Source organism: Setaria viridis, chromosome 8 (genome assembly GCF_005286985.2).
Source record: "Setaria viridis chromosome 8, Setaria_viridis_v4.0, whole genome shotgun sequence".
In the NCBI taxonomy this organism is placed as follows: domain Eukaryota; kingdom Viridiplantae; phylum Streptophyta; class Magnoliopsida; order Poales; family Poaceae; genus Setaria; species Setaria viridis.
In genome coordinates this window covers 39,750,730-39,769,453 of record NC_048270.2, presented here as the reverse complement: position 1 = coordinate 39,769,453, position 18,724 = coordinate 39,750,730, and the positions used below count along the sequence as shown (strand labels likewise).

Here is an 18,724-nt window from a genome sequence, read left to right as displayed (position 1 = left end):
ACCAGTTAAGAGGTCACTACCTCAGCCTCCCAAGACAAGACTGAGAAAGGAGAAAACAAAAAAGTCTGAAGTGACTCCTCATGAACGCTGGGAGGCAATGACTCAAGAGGAACGGCGGGCAAATCTCCCGAAAAACCATCCGAGATAAAGCAATCGAGATAAAAGGGGGGGTCTTTTGTCCCGGGTCCCTGAACCGGGACTAAAGACACCCTTTAGTCACGGTTGGTAAAACCAAACTGGGACTAAAAGAAGTCTGAAGTGACTCCTCATGAACGTTGGGAGGCAATGACTCAAGAGGAACAGCGGGCAAATCTCCCAAAAAACCATCCGGGATAAAGCAATCCATATAAAAGGGGGGTCTTTTGTCCCGGGTCCCTGAACCGGGACTAAAGACACCCTTTAGTCACGGTTGGTAAAACCAACTGGGACTAAAAGGGCTGCCACGCTAGGCGCGGGACAGGCCCCTTCAGTCCAACCGGGACTAAAGGTCTGCTCAAAATTTCATGCGCGTGCCACTTCAATTAGGATGCATGACGCCTGTAATTTCATGCATCACGTACGTGTCCCTTTGGTTAACCTTTAGTAGTTGAGCCTTTTTATATATAATGAAATCAAACTAGTATTTACGAATCATACTAGTATTTATACAATTACTATATATACAATTCTTAGTATATATATATACAATTCTTAGCATATACTATATATATACAAATCTTAGCGTACGTATTACATACACAAATCAAACTATATATCTCTATGATCTGCCCATCGAGGTGTTGCTCGGAGCATCTAATTTTCCTCCATTGTAATAAAATTCTCCTTGTGAATTTACCACCTCGTCCACCAGGAATCCAATGAGACCTTCACATATTGCTGCTACTCTTTCCTTCCTCAAAAATCCTTCTTGAATATTCATCATCTGTAATTTGGATACGTGTGAATTTTACATGAACAATTAAATATAAGAAGGTAGAAAATAATGAAATATTAATAGTTTTATTTTATGTACTTTAAATTCATGCGGCATCATCTTTAAGGTCATGGGTCCCATAAAACTGTGCATATGCTCATAGACATAGTAGCCGCATAAATTATTCCCAGGTTCTTGTCTTAAGCACTTCAGTGGGGAAAAACAAGTTATGAAATATTCATGCTATAGAATGTACAAAATGTGCAGACTTCATACGTACCGGGAAATCTGTTTTTCATGCAAGGTTTTCTTGTATGGACCTTTGTGTTCCTTGATGAATTCTATCCATGCTCTGTGGATTAAAATAGTGAATGATATAGTGTACAAACTTTTGCATAGAGATAAAGGTCAAGAATTATTATAAGCCTAGCGTGTCTTGCATGTCTTGGTAATACTTCGGTGGTCTCCTCAAGGAATCAAAGATAGTGACATGGCTTCTATCAGGTTGAATTATAACCAGGATCCAGTCGAAACTGCGTACGTAAATGTTCAGATACATCAGGTAAGGAAAAACAAAATGAAAATAGATGGTATACACATACTTACCACTACTAGATTTTTGGCCTATTACAAAAAACGTGGCAATATGGCCAAAATAGTTGCAATAGGTAGCATCTGCAACCAAGTCAGGTTGGTTGGCAGCCGCTGCAAGTATCTCCGTTGCAATAGCACATTGCAATGGTTTTTTTGTTTGTAGCAATATTATGGTAATTGCCACACACTCGTTCGTTGCATTATAGAATATTGCAACTATTGATGCCGTGGCATTAGCATTATTGCCATGCAAGTAGGCATTGCTATAATATGTAGTTGCAATGGACAGACATTGTAGCAATATGGTATTTGGCCACGACTAACATGGTGACAATAAAATATATTGTCACGCATATGTTACGTTGTGATAGATCCTATGTTAACACATTTTTTCGTGGAAATAAACTATATTGCCATGAAAACATGTTTGGTGGTAAGAATTCATTTTGCAACGAAAAATATTACATTGTGACAGATCCTATGGCAACATAATGACTTGCATGATAGAAGTTACTAATGTGCAACATGATCTGTTGGTCTAGCTAAGTAAAACATTTAGAATGTTAAATTACTGATTGAATGTGCTTGCTGGCAATACTGTTTATGACTTGCAACTATTTTGAATTTAGTGGCAATAAGCCTTGCTATTGCAACGAAAAACAGTTTTATAACAATGCAAATCAATTGTGGCAAAATTTTCAGCGACTTGCAACCATTTTTCAACTCGTGGCGACAACATTATTCAGTATTCACTGATGCTAAATCCAAAATTAATATCGGATGGTGATATGCCAGAAACTATAGTAATGGCAGTGTATAGTAAATCATGATGAAAATGAATGGTTGGGTTGGGAAGCAAGTCACAACTACAACTAATTTAGACAACTGCAAAGATGAAAATATAAATTTTTAACTGAGGTGATGAGAGCATACTTGGGGTTGGAATAACTGGAAATGTTGAACTCATTGCTTGTGGGGGTGGCGCATCAAATCCACTAACTCGTTTGCTGCAACAGCACAATTGGTATCAATTACTAGTGAATACTGCATGCGAGAAGTGATTCACATATAAAAAGAGATAGATTCAATCTCTTAAATGGATCATTTAGGATCTTCACTGTCATACCTCCTTGAACGCGACCGATCTGTGCCCCTTGAACGAGACCGTGAGCGAGAACGGTTCCTGCGGTGCCCATCTCTATCACGATCTCTTCTCCTGCTTGTTATTACATACACACGAGTTCAAGAAAAATACATGTTAACCTCACACTAACAATCTGACATGTCAAGAATACAATTGAATAACTTCTGATGCATCCACCAGAACGGAAGTGGCACTGTTGCAAACACCACACAACACAGGTTTTCATAGTGTTATTGCTAACAGACATACCTTTCAGAATCACGGCCTCTGTGATCATCAGGACGGTCCCTTCTTTCACGGTGATGCCTACTCTGGCGGTCCCGGTCCCTGTCTCTGTCCCGATCCCTGTCCCGATCCCTGTCCCTCCCTCGATCCCTGTCACGGTCCCTGCGACGATCCCTGTCCTTGTCCTTTTCTCTATCTTTGTCCCTGTCCTTGGATTTCAACAAGCCATCCTCACGCGGATTCGTGTCACCCTACAGATACGAGTATAGCACAATCTTAGCTTGCACTTATCAGCACAGAAACTAGGCTAAAAAGAAAAGCAGCTGTCTTTGAATAGCAGAATCGCACTTCCTCATCTGAATTCGAGTTCCATATATAGCTTAAATAAAAGCTCTGCGATTTAATCCGTTGAGCTGGGCCTGAGGTCCAGTTTCAACAGGAAAACATCATCAGTGATATAATCAGCACATCACAAGCCGGAAAAACGAACTAATTGAAACCTCCTGCTAGTGAACCACTGGCCACTGCTAATCTGCTATGGATCTATGGGCACAATCAAAACCCCTGCCTCGCCCATACTCTCCCCAGCAGACGGCCACACGACACAACCAATTCAGGCCACCCCATCTACGCCCAAACCTAAACACCCCATCTCGCCGGCCGGATTCCCCCCGCCCAGACACCACCACGCGACACCTCTGCGAGCCGAGCGGAGGCAGTCCGGCGCGAGACGAGGGCGGGAGCCCGGCGCAGGCACAGATCGGGTCGCCCCGCAGCAAGGAGGGTGGGGAAAGCCGGGGATGCTCACCTCGGCGCGGGCGATGTCCTCGACGGGGTTCCCGCCGGCGGCGGTGGGGTCGTCGGCCATCTCGTCGCGCCGCTGCTGCTAGGTCGGGGTGGGGGGGAGGACAGGAGGGTTTGGGGGGCTTTCGCCGGCTTCGTCGCGAGCTCTTCTTTCTTCTAGGAGGTCTTGATCTGGCTGGATGGTAACTGGATTGCTCGGCCTTTTTTGCTGGAGGCGGCCCGCGCCCGTGATGGGCCTTCACAGGTCGCGATTTGTGTGTGGTAGGCCTGCATGGGCCTAAACGGGCCATCATACGGCTGCATGTTGTTCTGTGGTGTTTGTAAGAAAATTACCGGCCTTTTTTGCTGGAGGCGGCCGCGCCGTGATGGGCCTTTACAGGTCGCAATTTGAGCCTGAATGGGCCTAAACGGACCATCGTGTGGCTGCGCGGAAATACCGCAAATCCTATCCATTTCCCGGGTTCCAATCTTTAAAGATTCGTGCAGCTGCTTCCGACCAAACGTTCTTCTTTTCCTTCCTTTTTGCTCCCGTCGCCTCCCTTCCTCATCTTGCATGCGTGCCGCCGCCGGGATCCAAGGTTGGGGGAAGGAAGCTTGCTGGAGGGGTGGCAAGGTCGATGCCGGTCACGGGCGGTGGTCGAGGCCGGCGGTATTTAGGGTTAGGGTTCGAGTTTTGGAGGTTCTTATGGCCACCAGCCTTAGAAGAGGAGGAGGCGACGATGGCAAACTCGACGGTGGTGGCGGCTCGGAAGGTGGCGGGGGCTAGGCGGCGCGGGAGCACGCCGGCCGAATAAGGCTAGACACATGGTGGGCGGTGGCCGGCGGTCGGGGTCATGAGCGGCGTCAGGTTAGGCAGGGCGAGGTAGAGGGTGGTGGTGGATGGCGGGCGGGCGTCGCGGCAGCCGCCGGGCGGGTGGCAGGAAACAACGGGGGTGGGGGTTGTCGGGGAAGAAGAGAAGGAGAGGAGCTTAGAGCATCTTCAGCAGTCCCCCTCCACCAATAAATATTCTCAATAACTAGTTAATAGGGATATCCTAATATCACTTTCACCGTTATTGGGAAAGTTGCTTTTGCACTCTTCCAATAATCTCATCCCAATTCAATTACCGTATTGGGAGAGTCTCAACTCTCCTTTATTTAGGGAGAGTTCGGGTGAATTATTGGTTTGTCCCAATAATTATTGGGAAAAGGGCAAGGTAAAGGGGGATTGTTGGAGCACTATTTTCTTATCTACTCCTCCAATATAGTAGTTGGATTGGGGAAACGAAAGATTGCTCGAGATCCTCTTAATGAGCCAGTGGTGGGGCTGGAAGTTTGATGCCCTATGTTGATAGATAGGAGCCCCGGAAATTCTATCTATCTTTCACAAGATTTTTTTAAGCACCTTACAACGTTTGATAAGGGCAAGGTAAGATTTTTTTAAGCACCTTACAAGATTTTTTTAAGCACCTTACGGCGAAGGAAATGGCGAGGGTGGGTCACCGGGGAAGAAGAGAAGGGAGAGGAGCTTAGAGCATCTCCAGTAGTCCCCAATAAATATTCACCGTTGGGAGAGTTGCATTTGCACTCTCCCAATAATCTCATCCCAATTTAATTACCGTACTCGGAGAGTCACAACTCATCCTTTTACCGTACTCGGAGAGTCACAACTCATCCTTTATTTAGGGAGAGTTGGAGTGAATTATTGGGCCGTCCCAGTAATTATTGGGAAAAAGGAAAGGTAAAGGGAGACTGCATGAGCACTATTTTCTTGTCTACTTTTCCAATATGGTAGTTGGATTGGGGAAAGGGAGACTGCTAAAGATCCTCTTAATAGGGCGGTGGTGGGTTGGAAGTTTCATAGCCCCTATCTATCTTCCACGAGATACATAGGAGCCCCCGATATCTTCCACAGAATTTTTTTAAGTACCTTATAACGTTTGATATCCCTGCAATACTACATGTACCGTTAATATTGCGTCTAGCTAAAAATTGTGTGATTGGTGAGGCTTGTCTCTTTGTTATTCAGGCTCAATGATTCATCTGGAGAATGCGTTGCCCAGTAGGCCTGGTCACAGGACGGATGGACGCCGGTCCATTGTGCCACCGGATACTTTTAAAAGTCTAAACGCAACAATTTTAATTAGAGCTTATATACCAAAAGTAATTAGATGTGGATCTTTTTTTCTCTGTTTTAGCCCTTTAGTTTTATAAAATATCGCTTGCCATCGTAGATGTACTCTTTTATGTGTTAAACCTTCGATTTATACATTTAATTAGGTTTTAATCCGTAGTTTCTTTATGTTTAGTCCCTAAAAGTTTAGTTTTCTCGCAGTTAAGTTTCTGAACCTTGTTTAGCTCATATCTTTAACATTTTAAACCCATTTTAAGCGATTCTTGCGTCTATGAGTTCGTGTTGATGCATAGATTAGTTTTATGGTCTTGTCTTGCTCTGTTGCTACTGCTTGATGTAATGTTTTGTTATTTTAGTCTTTTGTTTGCTTGTATGTACTTGCTTGATGCACATAGAAGGATTGCAGTTCGAGGGATTCAAAGGGCAAGGCTTTGAGGACTTTGAGCAGCAAGAGCAAGTTCAAGAAGGCAAGTCATGCCCTTGATCACAATTTGATCCTATGCAACCTTTACTTTCATGTTCAATACACATATGCTATGCACTTTAAGTATATAAATATTTAAGGTGTGCCTAGTTTTATCCCTACACCTTGATCAACATGGGTTTACATGATGTTGGATAGTTCTTGCTTAGTTGCTCAAACTGGGTATGGTGGTATTAATGAACCAATGTGTCGTTGTCAAGATTAGCGGGTCAAGACTTAGACCAGTAAATTTCTTTTATGCGCGTAAGGCTTCGGATGGTGGCATGGGAGACATGGGGTTTAGACTGGTTCGGGCAAGGGAATGCCCTACGTCCAGTATCGGGAGCTGCTCGTGTTGCCCACGCGGGGTTCTGTAGTAGGGGTTACAGGAGTGCGAGAGAGGGAGCTGGTCCCAGGTCTCTTGGGTGTGCACTGATGCTCTAGGTGGGTATGAGTGTGTTCTGTTGGCTTGGAAGCCTCCCTCGTCTCAGGCTCCCGGTTCTCCTTTTATATCGCAAGGAGGCCACCGTGGTTACAGGAGAGACCGGGTGTGAGGAGAAGTAAAAGAGATAAACAAAGCTAGGTAAAATACAACACAAGGAGAGGGACCAAGTCCAAGGCTACCGGCATCCTCGCCGGCCTTCGGCCCCTGCCGGCGCGTCTGCCGGAGGAGGGCGGCCGCCGTCGCGTCCCGTCGATGGTCTCCTCGACGGCTGTCGCCGCCAGGCGTGATGATGGTGTTTCGTCGTGGCACCTGTGTCCGTTGGGGGAGGCGGCTGGTCCTGCCATCTTGCTGACAGCCCGCGGAAGGCGGACGTCGCATCCCTATCACCGGATGCGCGGGGCGCGAGGACGGGCGCAACTTCCCCCTGCTCCGAGCGGCGCAAGCCATGAGTGCCCTGCTGCGAATCAGGGGGATCTGCAGCCACTGTAGCCTATGCGGTCGTAGCTACAGTGTTCCGCTTGGGTACTTGTGGTGGGTCACGTCGAGGGGAGCGGGCGCCTTTCTGCGTGCCAGAGCCGCGGTGCATTTATGGTGAGATCGCTGGGGGGCCCACAAGATCCGCGCCCTCGTCCGCCGGTCTGCGCCCGAGGTGGACACTTGTCCCGTGGGCCCGTATGAGTCCGACCCCCTACGCTCGGGGTCGGGCAAGGCGGAGCCTTGCGGCGAGGGGTCGGGCGCTCCTGACCCTGGGACCGCAAGTCGGGCGAGGCGGAGTTCTGCCATCGAGGGGTCGGGATTGTCCGACCCTTGGACCCTGGGTCGGGCGAGACGGAGTGGGATGTTCTCTACCTCTGCTGGGTCGGCGGTAATCGTAATTACCACAGGTGGGCCCGGGCCTTTATGACTGCTGCTTTAGGGGGCATCAGGAGGTCGTTAATATTTCCCCCCAATAGTAGCCCCGAGCCTGTGGTGGAGCAAGGATGCTCCTCCAGAGGCTGTTTTCATCGCTCGTCGAGGATCTCTGCTCGCCCTGCAAGCTGCAGTTGGTCAGGGATAAGGAGTGTTGTTGGTCCGGTTTGGTCGGGGAGTTTGATCAGGCGAGGTGTCCTGTGGATGACTTGGCGCGGGAGGACTCCTCATTGCTCCATAGGGCACTCCCACCTCGAGACCTCACATCGCGACCACACGCGTGGTCATTGGTTGCGATGCTAGCCCCCGAGCCCCCGCGCGTTGCAAGGGACCGATCGGGAGGCTAGATCGGCTTTTGGTCGTTTCCCCTCAAGCGTCCGTTCGCTGGGACGGAGGGGGTGAGCCGTGCCACGCTATCCTCATTGGACGAACCGTGGTGCTCGTTGAGCTGCGAACGGGTCGGTTCGAGTGGAGTCCCGGTCCCCGTTCGGGGGGGTCCGGCTCGGGCCAAGCTGGTGGCGTACTCCAGATTCCGGCTGGCCAGTTCATATAATTCCCGAGTCCGTTCGATCGGATTCGGGGGCTCGTTGCCTTTCTTCGGGAAAAAACCATGAACTTAGACGCCAGCCCGGACTCGAACGTGAGGTCGGGACGCCCTTGGCTTTCGCTCGCTTGGGTGGTGGCCGCTAGCGGACCCATCCCTTCTCACCCCTTGCTCGGGGAATGTCCTGGGGCGGCTGTCGAACCCTCTAGAGGGCCAGCCTTCGAACCCCTGGACCGTAATGGGCCGTAAGAGCGTTTCAGCTCTGTATCCCTTTTTTACCTGAAGCGGGTCCTGGTCCGCTTGCAGAGAAAGTTGTGCGTATGACCTCTGGGAGTCGAAGCGGTAGAAAACGTCGAGCTTGTGGGGTAGGAGGTGTGGTGTTCCTTGCGGTTAAAAAGAGATCGTGCGTACGGTTTCCGGAGAAAGACGGAGGTGATGGGATGTACCTGACGTCGCAATAGATGCGGTCGACTCGTATTTCGTTTGCCGCGCACTCCTTATAGAGCGGAAGAGCTTTCTTCATCATCATCCTCATCTTCATCATCATTGTCGTCATCCGTCGTCGTGCTTGAGTCCCTCCGCAGCCTTCGGGGTTTCGCCGCGGCCTTTTTCTTCTTCTGGCGAGTGGAGGCGCCTTCGTCGGCATCCTTCTCCCTCTTTGCCTTGCCCTTGGAGCGATCGAATATCGCCCCGATGGCCTCCTCGCCCGAGGCAAAGTCGGTGGCGATGTCGAGGAGCTCCTTGGTGGTCCGTGGGCCTACACGTCCCAGTTCGTGGACCAGAGACCTACAGGAGGTCCCTGCCAGGAAGGCCCCGATGACGTCGGCGTCGGCGACATTGGAGAGCTCGGTGCGTTTCTGGAGAAGCGTCGGATGTACTCTCGGAGAGTCTCACCCGACTCCTGGCGGCAGCTCCAGAGGTCCCAGGAGTTCCCGGGGTGCATGTATGTGCCCTGGAAGTTCCCTACAAAGATTTCTTTCAGGTCGTTCTAGTTACGAATCCGACCTGACGGGACGTGTTCCAGCCAGGCTCGCACCGAGTCGGCCAAGAACAGTGGGAGGTTGCGAATGATGAACAGGTTGTCATCCGCTCCACCGGCCTGACAGGCAAGTCGGTAGTCGCTGAGCCAAGGCCCAGGGTTTTTCTCCCCAAAGTATTTGGCCACATTGGTGGGCTGTCTGAAGCGCGCTGGGGACGGCGTGTTCAGGATGCGTGTGGAGAAGGCCCTGGGCCCCGCTGGGCTGGGGCTGGGGCTCCGATTTTCTCCGCCGTCGTGGCGACCACCACGGTGTATGCGGTAGCCGCAGTCGGCTCTATCCTCCCTGTCCGCACGGGTGCGCCTCTGCGCATCCAAGGCATCACGGGCGTCGCGGATGGGGCCGACGCGACGGTGGACGGATGAAGCCCCGTCACCCGCGCGTGGTGGAGTCCGTCGAATGGGCGAGGCCTGGTTTCCCTCACGGGAGGAAGGTTGATGGACAGGTCCTCCACGCCTCTCGATAGGCACAGAGGGTGTGACCCTGCTGGCGCCGTGTGTGCGATGCCGGGACGCGGAGCTTTCTGCCTGCTGGACTGCTGCACACTCAAGCAAGTCGCGTACCTCCTGGCGGGCCTGTCGCTCCTCGGGCGTTGCCGGATCGGGAAGTCGTCGGAGGAGGGCTGCCGCGGCGGCGACGTTCTGGCTGGCGCGTGCGAAGAGTTGGGGATGATCCTCGTCCCCGCAGATGCGCCGCTGGACGTCACAGGCCCGATGACTCGCCCCGCCCTCGTTGCGGCGGTGCTCGTCCTCCTGGTGGGGCGTCGTGCGCACCTCCGGCTGTCGTGGCCACACCGGGACCCTGGCAAGGGCCTCAGTCGTAGCTGCGGCGTGCGGTGGGGGAGCGCGCCGCTTCCCTTCAGCGCCGTCGTCGTTGGATCCCTCGGAGTGCACGTCGGCCATGAAGCACTCGTGCGAGGGGTGGTGACTCCTGTCGTTGGAGCCAGCGTCGTGGTTGGCCATCTGAAGCCGATGATGTACGCACAAAGGTCCCCTACATGGCGCGCCAACTGTCATTGTCAAGATTAGCGGCTCAAGACTTAGACTAGTAAATTTCTTTTATGCGCGTAAGGCTTCGGATGGTGGCGTGGGAGACACGGGGTTTAGACTGGTTCGGGCAAGGGAATGACCTACGTCCAGTATCGGGAGCTGCTCGTGTTGCCCACGCGGGGTTCTGTAGTAGGGGTTACAGGAGTGCGAGAGAGGGAGCTGGTCCCAGGTCTCTTGGGTGTGCACTGATGCTCTAGGTGGGTATTAGTGTGTTCTGTTGGCTTGGAAGCCTCCCTCGTCTCAGGCTCCCGGTTCTCCTTTTATATCGCAAGGAGGCCACCGTGGTTACAGGAGAGACCGGGTGTGAGGAGAAGTAAAAGAGATAAACAAAGCTAGGTAAAATAAAACACAAGGAGAGGGACCAAGTCCCCAGGCTACCGGCATCCTCGCCGGCCTTCGGCCCCTGCCGGCGCGTCTGCCGGAGGAGGGCGGCCGCCGTCGCGTCCCGTCGATGGTCTCCTCGGCGGCTGTCGCCGCCAGGCGTGATGATGGTGTTTCGTCGTGGCACCTGTGTCCGTTGGGGGAGGCGGCTGGTCCTGCCATCTTGCTGACAGCCCGCGGAAGGCGAACGTCGCGTCCCTATGGCCGGATGCACGGGGCGCGACTTCCCCCTGCTCCGGGCGGCGCAAGCCATGAGTGCCCTGCTGCGAATCAGGGGGATCTGCGACCATTGTAGCCTGTGCGGTTGTGGCTACAGTGTTCCGCTTGGGTACTTGTGGCGGGTCACGTCGAGGGGCACGGGCGCCTTTCTGCGTGCCAGAGACGTGGTGCATTTATGGCGAGATCGCTGGGGGGCCTGGACCCTCACATAATTAATTTGTTGGAAGTTGAATTAAATTGATGTTATTTATTGTTGTTATTTTCATTTATGTGCATGCTTAACATGGGTGGTATAAACTTATACTTAGTTGTTGCTAATAAAACTTGACCAACCAATTAAAATGCTGAAATGCTATTAAACCATAGCCCATCCTTGAATAGCCTTACACTACACATTCTTCACGCTTGCTGAGTACCGACCATAAAGTGTACTCACCTTTGCTAAAATCGCTGCTCAGACCAAATCAACATTGAGGAGGTCCTTCAATACTTCGAGGAGTTCTAGGTGTACGTGTGCCACCAGTCAACTCATGTGGAGTTGTCGTCATTGTTGGAGTTCCGTTGCTAGAATAAAGACTCGTTTTGTTATTCGTATTAAAGACTTTCGACCATGTAATAAATTTAATACTCTCTTTATGTTATGGTACTATCTATGGTATTTACAGAAGTTGCTGATGTGTGAAACTTGATCTTGGCGCATATGTAATTCATTCATATGATTTTGCCTTTAAAACCGTATGTGACAAGCACAGGAAGATATGGGATGACCTTTTGGAGTTTGGACAGCCTCATCGACAAGCACAAGATCAGATGGTCGATGGTGAGGACGAGGCTTGCAATAATGAAGCTTCCAGATGGCAGTCGTGTGTACATGTGAGTGCCCTCCTTTATGCTTTTTAAGGACAAATGGGTCATGTCTGCACAGCAAAAATGAAATGCATGTGGGGTTACATGAGTGAAATAGGAGGGCATGCAAAGCAGGGAAATTTGAAGGAAACAAATTGAATAAGAGGAAAGTGAAAGGTCGTACCTTCATCAGAGATGCTTAAATGAACGTGTGATACGTCTTCATCTTCAAAGCTGTCAAGCAGCTGTTTGATAGCGTTAGTAAAACTGCTTCATGTCTATGGCTGGGCACTGAAGAGCAGAGTAACTCCCACGACCACCATCACATCCTAAAGATGCAAGGCATCGGCAGCGAGAAAGAAACAGTGTTTCTAATGATGGGTGGTCTCCCAAGGAATTGACTGACTTTAACTTATTGCAGTAAAAAATATGGAGTTCCTCGAGTGCACACAGGTCTCCTGACACAGAGCAGAGCTTCTCACAGCGGCAGATGCATAACTGTTTGAGGGACGGTGGTAGATTTGGAAGTGTTACCAGGCTATGACAGCCTCTTATTTCTAGATTTACGAGACATGAATGACGGATAATTGGAGACTGTGATTGCTCTAGGGTACCAGTGGTGGATGCAGGGTCGCGGCAATGTTCCAGCGATGTATATGTGTCAAGATGCTCCTCCTTTCCCCATATGAACTCAAGCTTAGGGCATTCCTGAATATCAATAGAGCTGATAGATGGGGAAAGAATGAAGAGCTGTGCCATGCTTTCACAACTGCGTATACTTATACTGTTTAGATGTGGCAGGACTTGATCTGTTGTTTGTGTAGGTTCGCCACCTTCCGCTTGTGTGGGCCCTATTAGCTTGTTGCAGGACTTAATCTTCAAGTTCTTCAAAGATACCAAGCTTTGGAACACTTCTTCTGGCCAGTAGATGAGCACATCACAGTTTTTAATTGTGAAATCTGCAAGATGTTGGAGCACGTTCGCTTCAGCTTATTCAACCGGCTTATCAGCGACCAAACAGTGTTTTCTTCTCACAACAAATCAGTCGTTTCAGCTTTTCAGCCGGCTTATAAGCTGAAGCGAACAGGTCTAAACCATTTCCAGACCCCAGGTGTTAGCTGTGACTGGCTTGATACGAAGAAAAAGTTGCAGCCAGATATGCTCAGTTGTGACAGAGGTGCGGCTTCTGTGCCACCCAAAGATAGTTTCAGTTTCTGTGATGAATCCCAATTATAATCTATCTGAGGCAGTGCTTCTGTGTCACGGACACGCAGCACTAATAGCTTAGAAATTGAAGACATGTGCACATCACAGTTTTTAATTCTGAAATCTACAAGATGTTCAAACCATTTCCAAACCATTTCCAGTTTTGATATGAAGAAAAGGTTGCTGCCAGATATTCTCAGTTGTGATCGAGGTGCGGCTTCTGTGCCACCCAAAGATAGTTCCAGTTTCTGTGATGATTCCCAAGGCTTATTAGTAACCGGAGTTTCATCCAGCCTTACAAACATGAGTTTTGGTGCTTCAGGTAGGCTAGTCAACTTTGGACAGTTTTTTATATCAACCTCCTCAAGTACAGGAAAGGTTAATTCATCTTCTTTTCCTTCTGTTGCGACCCATCTCTCCAAGCTCTCCAAATCATGTAACCGGAGTTGCTTCAGTGCTGGAAATGGCGTAGACACCGTATGGCTGCATAGGCTTCGCAATTTGTTCAACTTTTCCAAATACAGAACTTCAAGGGTTTTGAAATGGCAGAATTGAGGAAATTCCTCGCACAGCGTACAACCAAGCAGATGGAGCTCAGTCAAGTGCTGCAACAGACTAAGATCTGTTATCCATGACGGTAAATTGGTGCCTTTGTAGGACTTTATTCTTAGCATCTCTAGCCGGTGATGAGGTTTAAGGGCATCTAACACCTCATTATGAGAATAATCTGGTTTCTCACGGGCATCATCATTCCACTTGAGAGATAAGTGTGTGAGTTTCTCTTTTTTTTCAAGACTGGCTGCTTTTGCAAGCACTTCTGTTACATTTTGCAGACCACTTAACTCTAACTCTCCACCAAGGTTTAAGTTTTGAAGTTCTCTGATAGTACTACATCCCAAGCCATCACCAATAATAAAATATGTTAGAGTCTGCAGAGAAGTGATCTGTCCAAGTCCTGGAGGCATGCACGTCAATGATTTGCATCCATGGGTATACAAGTGTCGGAGGTTTGCCATATATTTCATATCCTTTGGAAGTTGACGAAGGTGTACGCAATGAGAGAGGTCCAATGTTTGTAGATTATACATAATGCTTATACCTTCAGGAAGTTTCTCGAACTCATGTGACGACAGATTAAGATACCTTAGGTGTGGTATGTCTCTTGTAAGCTGTTCCTGTCCCGAAAATTGTATCAATGCTGGAAGGTGTAATGCTCGCAGTGAAGTGTACTTTGATATATCAAGGGGGTCACCATAATCTGGAAAAAACAACGTATGGAGCATTGCAGTTTGTTTCTTCAATAGACTTATAACCAGTTCTTTCTCCAATGGACAAACACCTAAGAAGAGGTGACGGGTCGGATTTTGTTGACTTATAACCAGTTTGTTGACGCTCGGCTTACCAACTATAGTGACACATTCTTTCCCCATAACAGATAGAGCAATTGAGGGCCAATCGTGGTCACCCTTGGATGATGAGTGATTGACAACGTTGTGTTGGTTTGATGTTGCTCTTGGCTTGTGATGTGCAGGTGTAGGATGCGGCATGACGGTCGACGGAGTGCGGTGAAGGTCAAGCGAAAGGTTACCGATGGACCAAGGGCGATGAAGGATGAACGCGAGTAGGCTTAGACCGATGGACCTGAGGAGTCCGGGCGGAGTCACGGGCGGTCCACATGGTGCACGGAACGGTGGGAGAACATGACAAGATGGAGACGACGTCGGTCAAGTCGAGCGGGAGGCTTGGCGGAGGCCGGACACGCGTCGACATCAAGGAGGTCGCGTAGCGGCCAAGCAAAGATGGACGGTTTGGGTGGTTTGGGCCTCAAAACCACCGCGCGGGCAGGTTTCCCGGTTTGGGCCTCAAAACCGGGGGCGAGCCCGGTGCGGCCGTAGCTTCGAGAAGGAGGGCACGTGGCGTCATCGCGAAGCTTGCGTCGAGGCGAAGCAAAGTCGTGAAGGCGGCGTGTCCGTCCGATGCACGGATAAAAACTTGGACCAAAATGCCCCTGCGTGGGTAGTTATCTTAGTTGTAGCTGTAGGGGTAGTATAGTCTTTCGTCCTGGACTATAAATAGGGATGGAGGCTGGTTATTTCAGCACCTCTTTACTTAGCAACTCATTATCTATTTGCTTAGAGGCTAGTCATGTGCTTAAAGTGAGAGGAGAGAGGGGGATTAGGGAGTGATTACTCTTTTCTCTCGATTTCTTCATCTTTAGTGGGTGGATGAAGGGAGGAGGCTAGTTCTCATCTTGTATAGAAGATGTTCTCGTGATTTAGCTTTGTTTGTTGTCTCGAATCGTGCTAAATTTTTGATTCCCGAGCGTTTTTCTTTTTCCCTATTTTCGAAGCTATTTTTAGGGAATTTTCGTTCTTCGTGTTTGAGCCGAATCTCGTGGACTTGGTTGAAAGGAAATGATGCTAGGACCTTAGGGAGCATCTTTGATTCGTTCCCCTTCTAAATCTCTCATGGATCCGGCTTGGATTTCGAATTTCTCCGAATCGTGTTTTTGAGTTAGGCTTTCGGTTTTCTCCAAGATTAGTGATGTATACCTGAGTTTTTCAAGATTTGTTTCATAGATCTATTTTCCTTAGGGGTATTGCATCCTTGTCTCAAGTTTCGTCGCAATTCATGGAGATTTGACGGAGGATTTCGAATTTGAAGTTGAACGTGTTCTTCCCTGTTCTCTGGTTGTTCTTGGTGTTCTTGCTCTGTTTGTTCGCAGGTCGTTGCGTGGAGGAGGCACGGGACGTGCACGCGAGCCAGACCGAAGCCAGCATCAGCTGCAGGGAGCAGTCCAGCTCGCAGCCCAGCTACGCACACGGTCCAGGAGGGGAGCAGTGCACGGGCCAGGCCTGTTTGGGCAGCAGGCCGAGTGGGAGGACAGCTGCTTGCCTCGCGGGCCAGACAAGCCTGACGGCCCAGGCAGCAGCACTAGAGGCCCAGCTAGCTGCGGCAGGCCAACCGACCCAACAGGAGCAAAGCGAGGGAGGCCATCGGGCCTGGCGCAGGTTGCAAGCCAGCAGGCTGACAGGAAAGTAGCGAACGGTTAATTCTTGGAACTTGGCTCGTTAGTCTCTATTCTTTTGTTTAGCTTCTTAATTAGAACTGTCACTTACTAATCATGTTAGTGGGTTACTGATTAAGTTCTTGCACGTTGCTAATTAATCTTTGACATCTTGTTTAGTTTTTTTACTAATCATGCCTAGTTTATTGCTAATCTTTCCATGCCTAATTTAGTAAATGGTTAGTAGTATCTTTGCTTTGTCTCATATATGCAAACTTGATGGAGTCGATTCATGCTATGTTTCCGCTGTGATTTGAGTGTTGTTTTATAGGTACTAGGGTGAGCTTGTCACGAGTTGACTTGCGTCATCTTGACGATACAACGCGCAATGTACTTTGGGGTTGCGGTTGGGACATAGGCCTTGTTCTCGTAAAGAATTTTTATAGGCTCCCATTCACCCCCCCTCTGGTCGCCCTTTCAGTCCTTCAGCAATGTCATGCATAAGATCATGTATCTTGCATATGGTTGACTTACGAAGCGACAACCTTCCAAAATTGCCAATTGGAAGTGTTTGCCTGACATCTTGAAAGAATGACCTCCGAGTTAGCTCCTCGAAAATATATTTTCCTACGGTTTCTGGATTGTCATCCTCCTGCACAGTTATGAAGTCATGTGCCATCCACAGTTGAATCAAGAGGTCCACATCGATCTCATAATCTTTAGGAAATAAAGCACAGAATGCAAAGCACTGCTTCATATCTGAGGATAGGTCATCAAAACTGAGCTTGAGGAACAAATAAATTCCGGTTTTCTCACTACAAATGTTACTTTTAGCTAATATATTCTTCCATTCATTTATACTAGTCCTGTTACTCAACATAGAGCCAAAGGCTTTGGCAGCCAAGGGAGATCCAACGCATCGACGAACAAATCCACTGAGAATGCCATCTTGCTCTTCAATATTTGGATTTTGCAAGCAGAATGCTCTGCTTTGGACAATTTCCTTTAAATGCTCGTCACTCAGATTCTCCATATTATGGGCTTCAGCTACACCCATGGTCATAATGTGAGCCACTTGTGCATCACGAGTTGTTGTTAGTACTGCACTGCCCTTGCCACCCTGCTTAAGGCAACTCTTTAGTTTTCCCCACTTATCAGCATCCCGATTCCATACATCATCTAACACAATGAGGTCTGGCAGTTTTCCACTTATTATACTCTGGAGCTCCTGCAATGATTTTTCACGACATTTCTCATTGGTCTGGCAGATGTTAATTGCAATGGTACTGACATCGAAATCATCTGACACACAGCACCACCTCCGAAGCTCAAAGTGCTTCTCGATTGCAGGGTCATTGTAAATGAGTTGCACGAAGGTGGTCTTGCCCATCCCACCCATCCCAACAATTGGAAGAACCATGAGATCCATGTTGCTAGCTTGATCAAGGAGCATCCCCACGATTTTCTTCTTCTCCCGATCTCTAGATCTGCTAAGAATATCTCTGTCGGAGTCAATGATTATGGAATCTGTCTGTCGCCACTGCCTTGATGGCTGTGCTTGCTGCAAGTGTCTGAAACCAAATGTATTCATCTCGGTGACTAGGGCCTCGATGGTCTGCACAATCTTGCGTAGCTTCTTGCCCATCCTGTAACGGAATACAATGGGATTACGAGCGCCTCGCCGAAGCGCCTCGCTGAAGCGCCTCGATGGTCTTGCTACCTCTGCTCCAAGCTTGCTGTGGTGGCCCTTCTTCTTGGCTTCTCGCCGAAGCGCCTCATACTTGAACTCATCAAAGACGTCGTTGGCCTCATAGGCCGCTGTCTTGAGGTCTTTGAGCCAAGCTGCTACTTCAGGTCGGGAGGCTCCTTTCTCCTCCGCATCCTGGATGATGTGCAGGATTGCTGGCAGCTTGCGCTCCAGGGTCTTGCGCTGCTCCTCCATGCCTTCCATCATCTTGTATTGGTCCAGCAGGTAGCTGGATGCCTTCTCCTTCACCATGGAGATCAGTGGCCCGATCACTAACTCGGCCATGGTTGCTTCTCCGCCGGCAGGAACACAAGTACACAACCAACAGGAACCCGGCTGATATGTCCTCCTCCGATCCGGCCGTACGCCCGCAGCTCGATCTCCTGCATGCAACCAGCAGAATAAGCAGCTAATTTAGGCACAAACTCTAAGCAGAAATTAAGTTTGAGCAAAGAAATAAGTGAACGAACCAGTACTATTTGTTTCTACAAATTGCTTCAGGTAATTAGCTTCTCCGCGACGCTGGTGACGACACCGGGCTCAGGAAGGACCAACGTCGGGGTGGCGCAGCAGCTCGCGGTGCTGCCGGTGCGCTGGTGGTGGCGCAGGCGGACGGTAGGCGGAGGAGCGGCGGGACAGCGCCGCCGCGCACGGCGCACCGGCGGCGGTGTATCGCGGGGACGACCGGTGGCCGCGCGAGGCGGTCTGACGGCGGCGTGGTTGCCGCACCGGCGGCGGAGCGGACCGGCTGCTGGAGCTCCTAGGCGGGCGAGCTCGGGGAAAAGCAAAGGCAAAGGCAACGCAAGTGGTGGAGGTGCGTGCGGTGCGGTGTCTTCCCTTTCCCCCACAGCGTGACGTGTCTTGGGCCTTTCTTTATTAATCATCGTGAAACCGATACCCCTCCTCGCGCGCCTCCATCACTTGTGGGCCAGAATGGAAGTGGCGGGCCCACGGCACTGCAAAGGTGAGGAAAGTATTAGGTGCCGTGTCTTCTCTCACCCCGGCGCCGGGCCCACCAGCGCACAATCACAAAGGAAAGATGCTAAAGCTTGGTGGGGAATAACAACGGGCCAGCTGG

General features: G+C 49.8%; 3 protein-coding genes across 11 annotated transcripts; all 3 read right to left on the bottom strand.

Annotated features, from left to right (window-relative positions):
* Nucleotides 1-622: 622 nt before the first annotated feature.
* On the bottom strand, nt 623-3,843 carry LOC140223659 (uncharacterized). 9 transcript variants are annotated; one of them, XR_011899022.1, is made up of 7 exons: nt 3,685-3,843; nt 2,901-3,127; nt 2,634-2,723; nt 1,354-2,514; nt 1,194-1,265; nt 1,013-1,120; nt 623-922 (listed from the first exon to the last, which is right to left on the bottom strand). XR_011899022.1 is itself a non-coding variant. In XM_072295723.1 (5 exons), exons 1-5 carry the CDS (start codon nt 3,742-3,744, stop codon nt 867-869), a joined length of 507 nt encoding a protein of 168 aa, XP_072151824.1. In that variant the 5' UTR covers nt 3,745-3,843; the 3' UTR covers nt 623-866. The 9 variants fall into 9 exon arrangements, 1 of the variants encoding a protein (XP_072151824.1); XR_011899024.1 differs by lacking the exon at nt 1,013-1,120 and having other exon boundaries at nt 1,354-1,446; nt 2,441-2,514; XR_011899026.1 differs by having other exon boundaries at nt 2,441-2,514.
* A 7,777-nt stretch (nt 3,844-11,620) lies between these two features.
* LOC140223560 (disease resistance protein RGA2-like) lies at nt 11,621-14,242 on the bottom strand. The gene is made up of 2 exons (XM_072295486.1): nt 11,871-14,242; nt 11,621-11,757 (listed from the first exon to the last, which is right to left on the bottom strand). The coding sequence occupies exon 1, from the start codon at nt 14,173-14,175 to the stop codon at nt 12,754-12,756; it is 1,422 nt and encodes a 473-aa protein (XP_072151587.1). The 5' UTR covers nt 14,176-14,242; the 3' UTR covers nt 11,621-11,757; nt 11,871-12,753.
* A 1,957-nt stretch (nt 14,243-16,199) lies between these two features.
* On the bottom strand, nt 16,200-18,502 carry LOC117833117 (putative disease resistance protein RGA4). The gene is made up of 2 exons (XM_034712508.2): nt 18,117-18,502; nt 16,200-18,029 (listed from the first exon to the last, which is right to left on the bottom strand). The coding sequence occupies exon 2, from the start codon at nt 17,929-17,931 to the stop codon at nt 16,354-16,356; it is 1,578 nt and encodes a 525-aa protein (XP_034568399.1). The 5' UTR covers nt 17,932-18,029; nt 18,117-18,502; the 3' UTR covers nt 16,200-16,353.
* Between the last annotated feature and the right edge of the window lie 222 nt (nt 18,503-18,724).

What these genes read in the sequence shown, in the direction of transcription:
- LOC140223659 (XM_072295723.1), bottom strand. Translation starts at nt 3,744, where the DNA reads ATGGCCGACGACCCCACCGCCGCCGGCGGGAACCCCGTCGAGGACATC. An exon ending in AGAGGCCGTGATTCTGAAAG is followed by an intron (nt 2,724 to 2,900) that starts GTATGTCTGTTA and finishes AATAACAAGCAG; the next exon opens with GAGAAGAGATCGTGATAGAG. An exon ending in GATCGGTCGCGTTCAAGGAG is followed by an intron (nt 2,515 to 2,633) that starts GTATGACAGTGA and finishes GTGCTGTTGCAG; the next exon opens with CAAACGAGTTAGTGGATTTG.
- LOC140223560 (XM_072295486.1), bottom strand. Translation starts at nt 14,175, where the DNA reads ATGCTCCATACGTTGTTTTTTCCAGATTATGGTGACCCCCTTGATATA.
- LOC117833117 (XM_034712508.2), bottom strand. Translation starts at nt 17,931, where the DNA reads ATGGCCGAGTTAGTGATCGGGCCACTGATCTCCATGGTGAAGGAGAAG.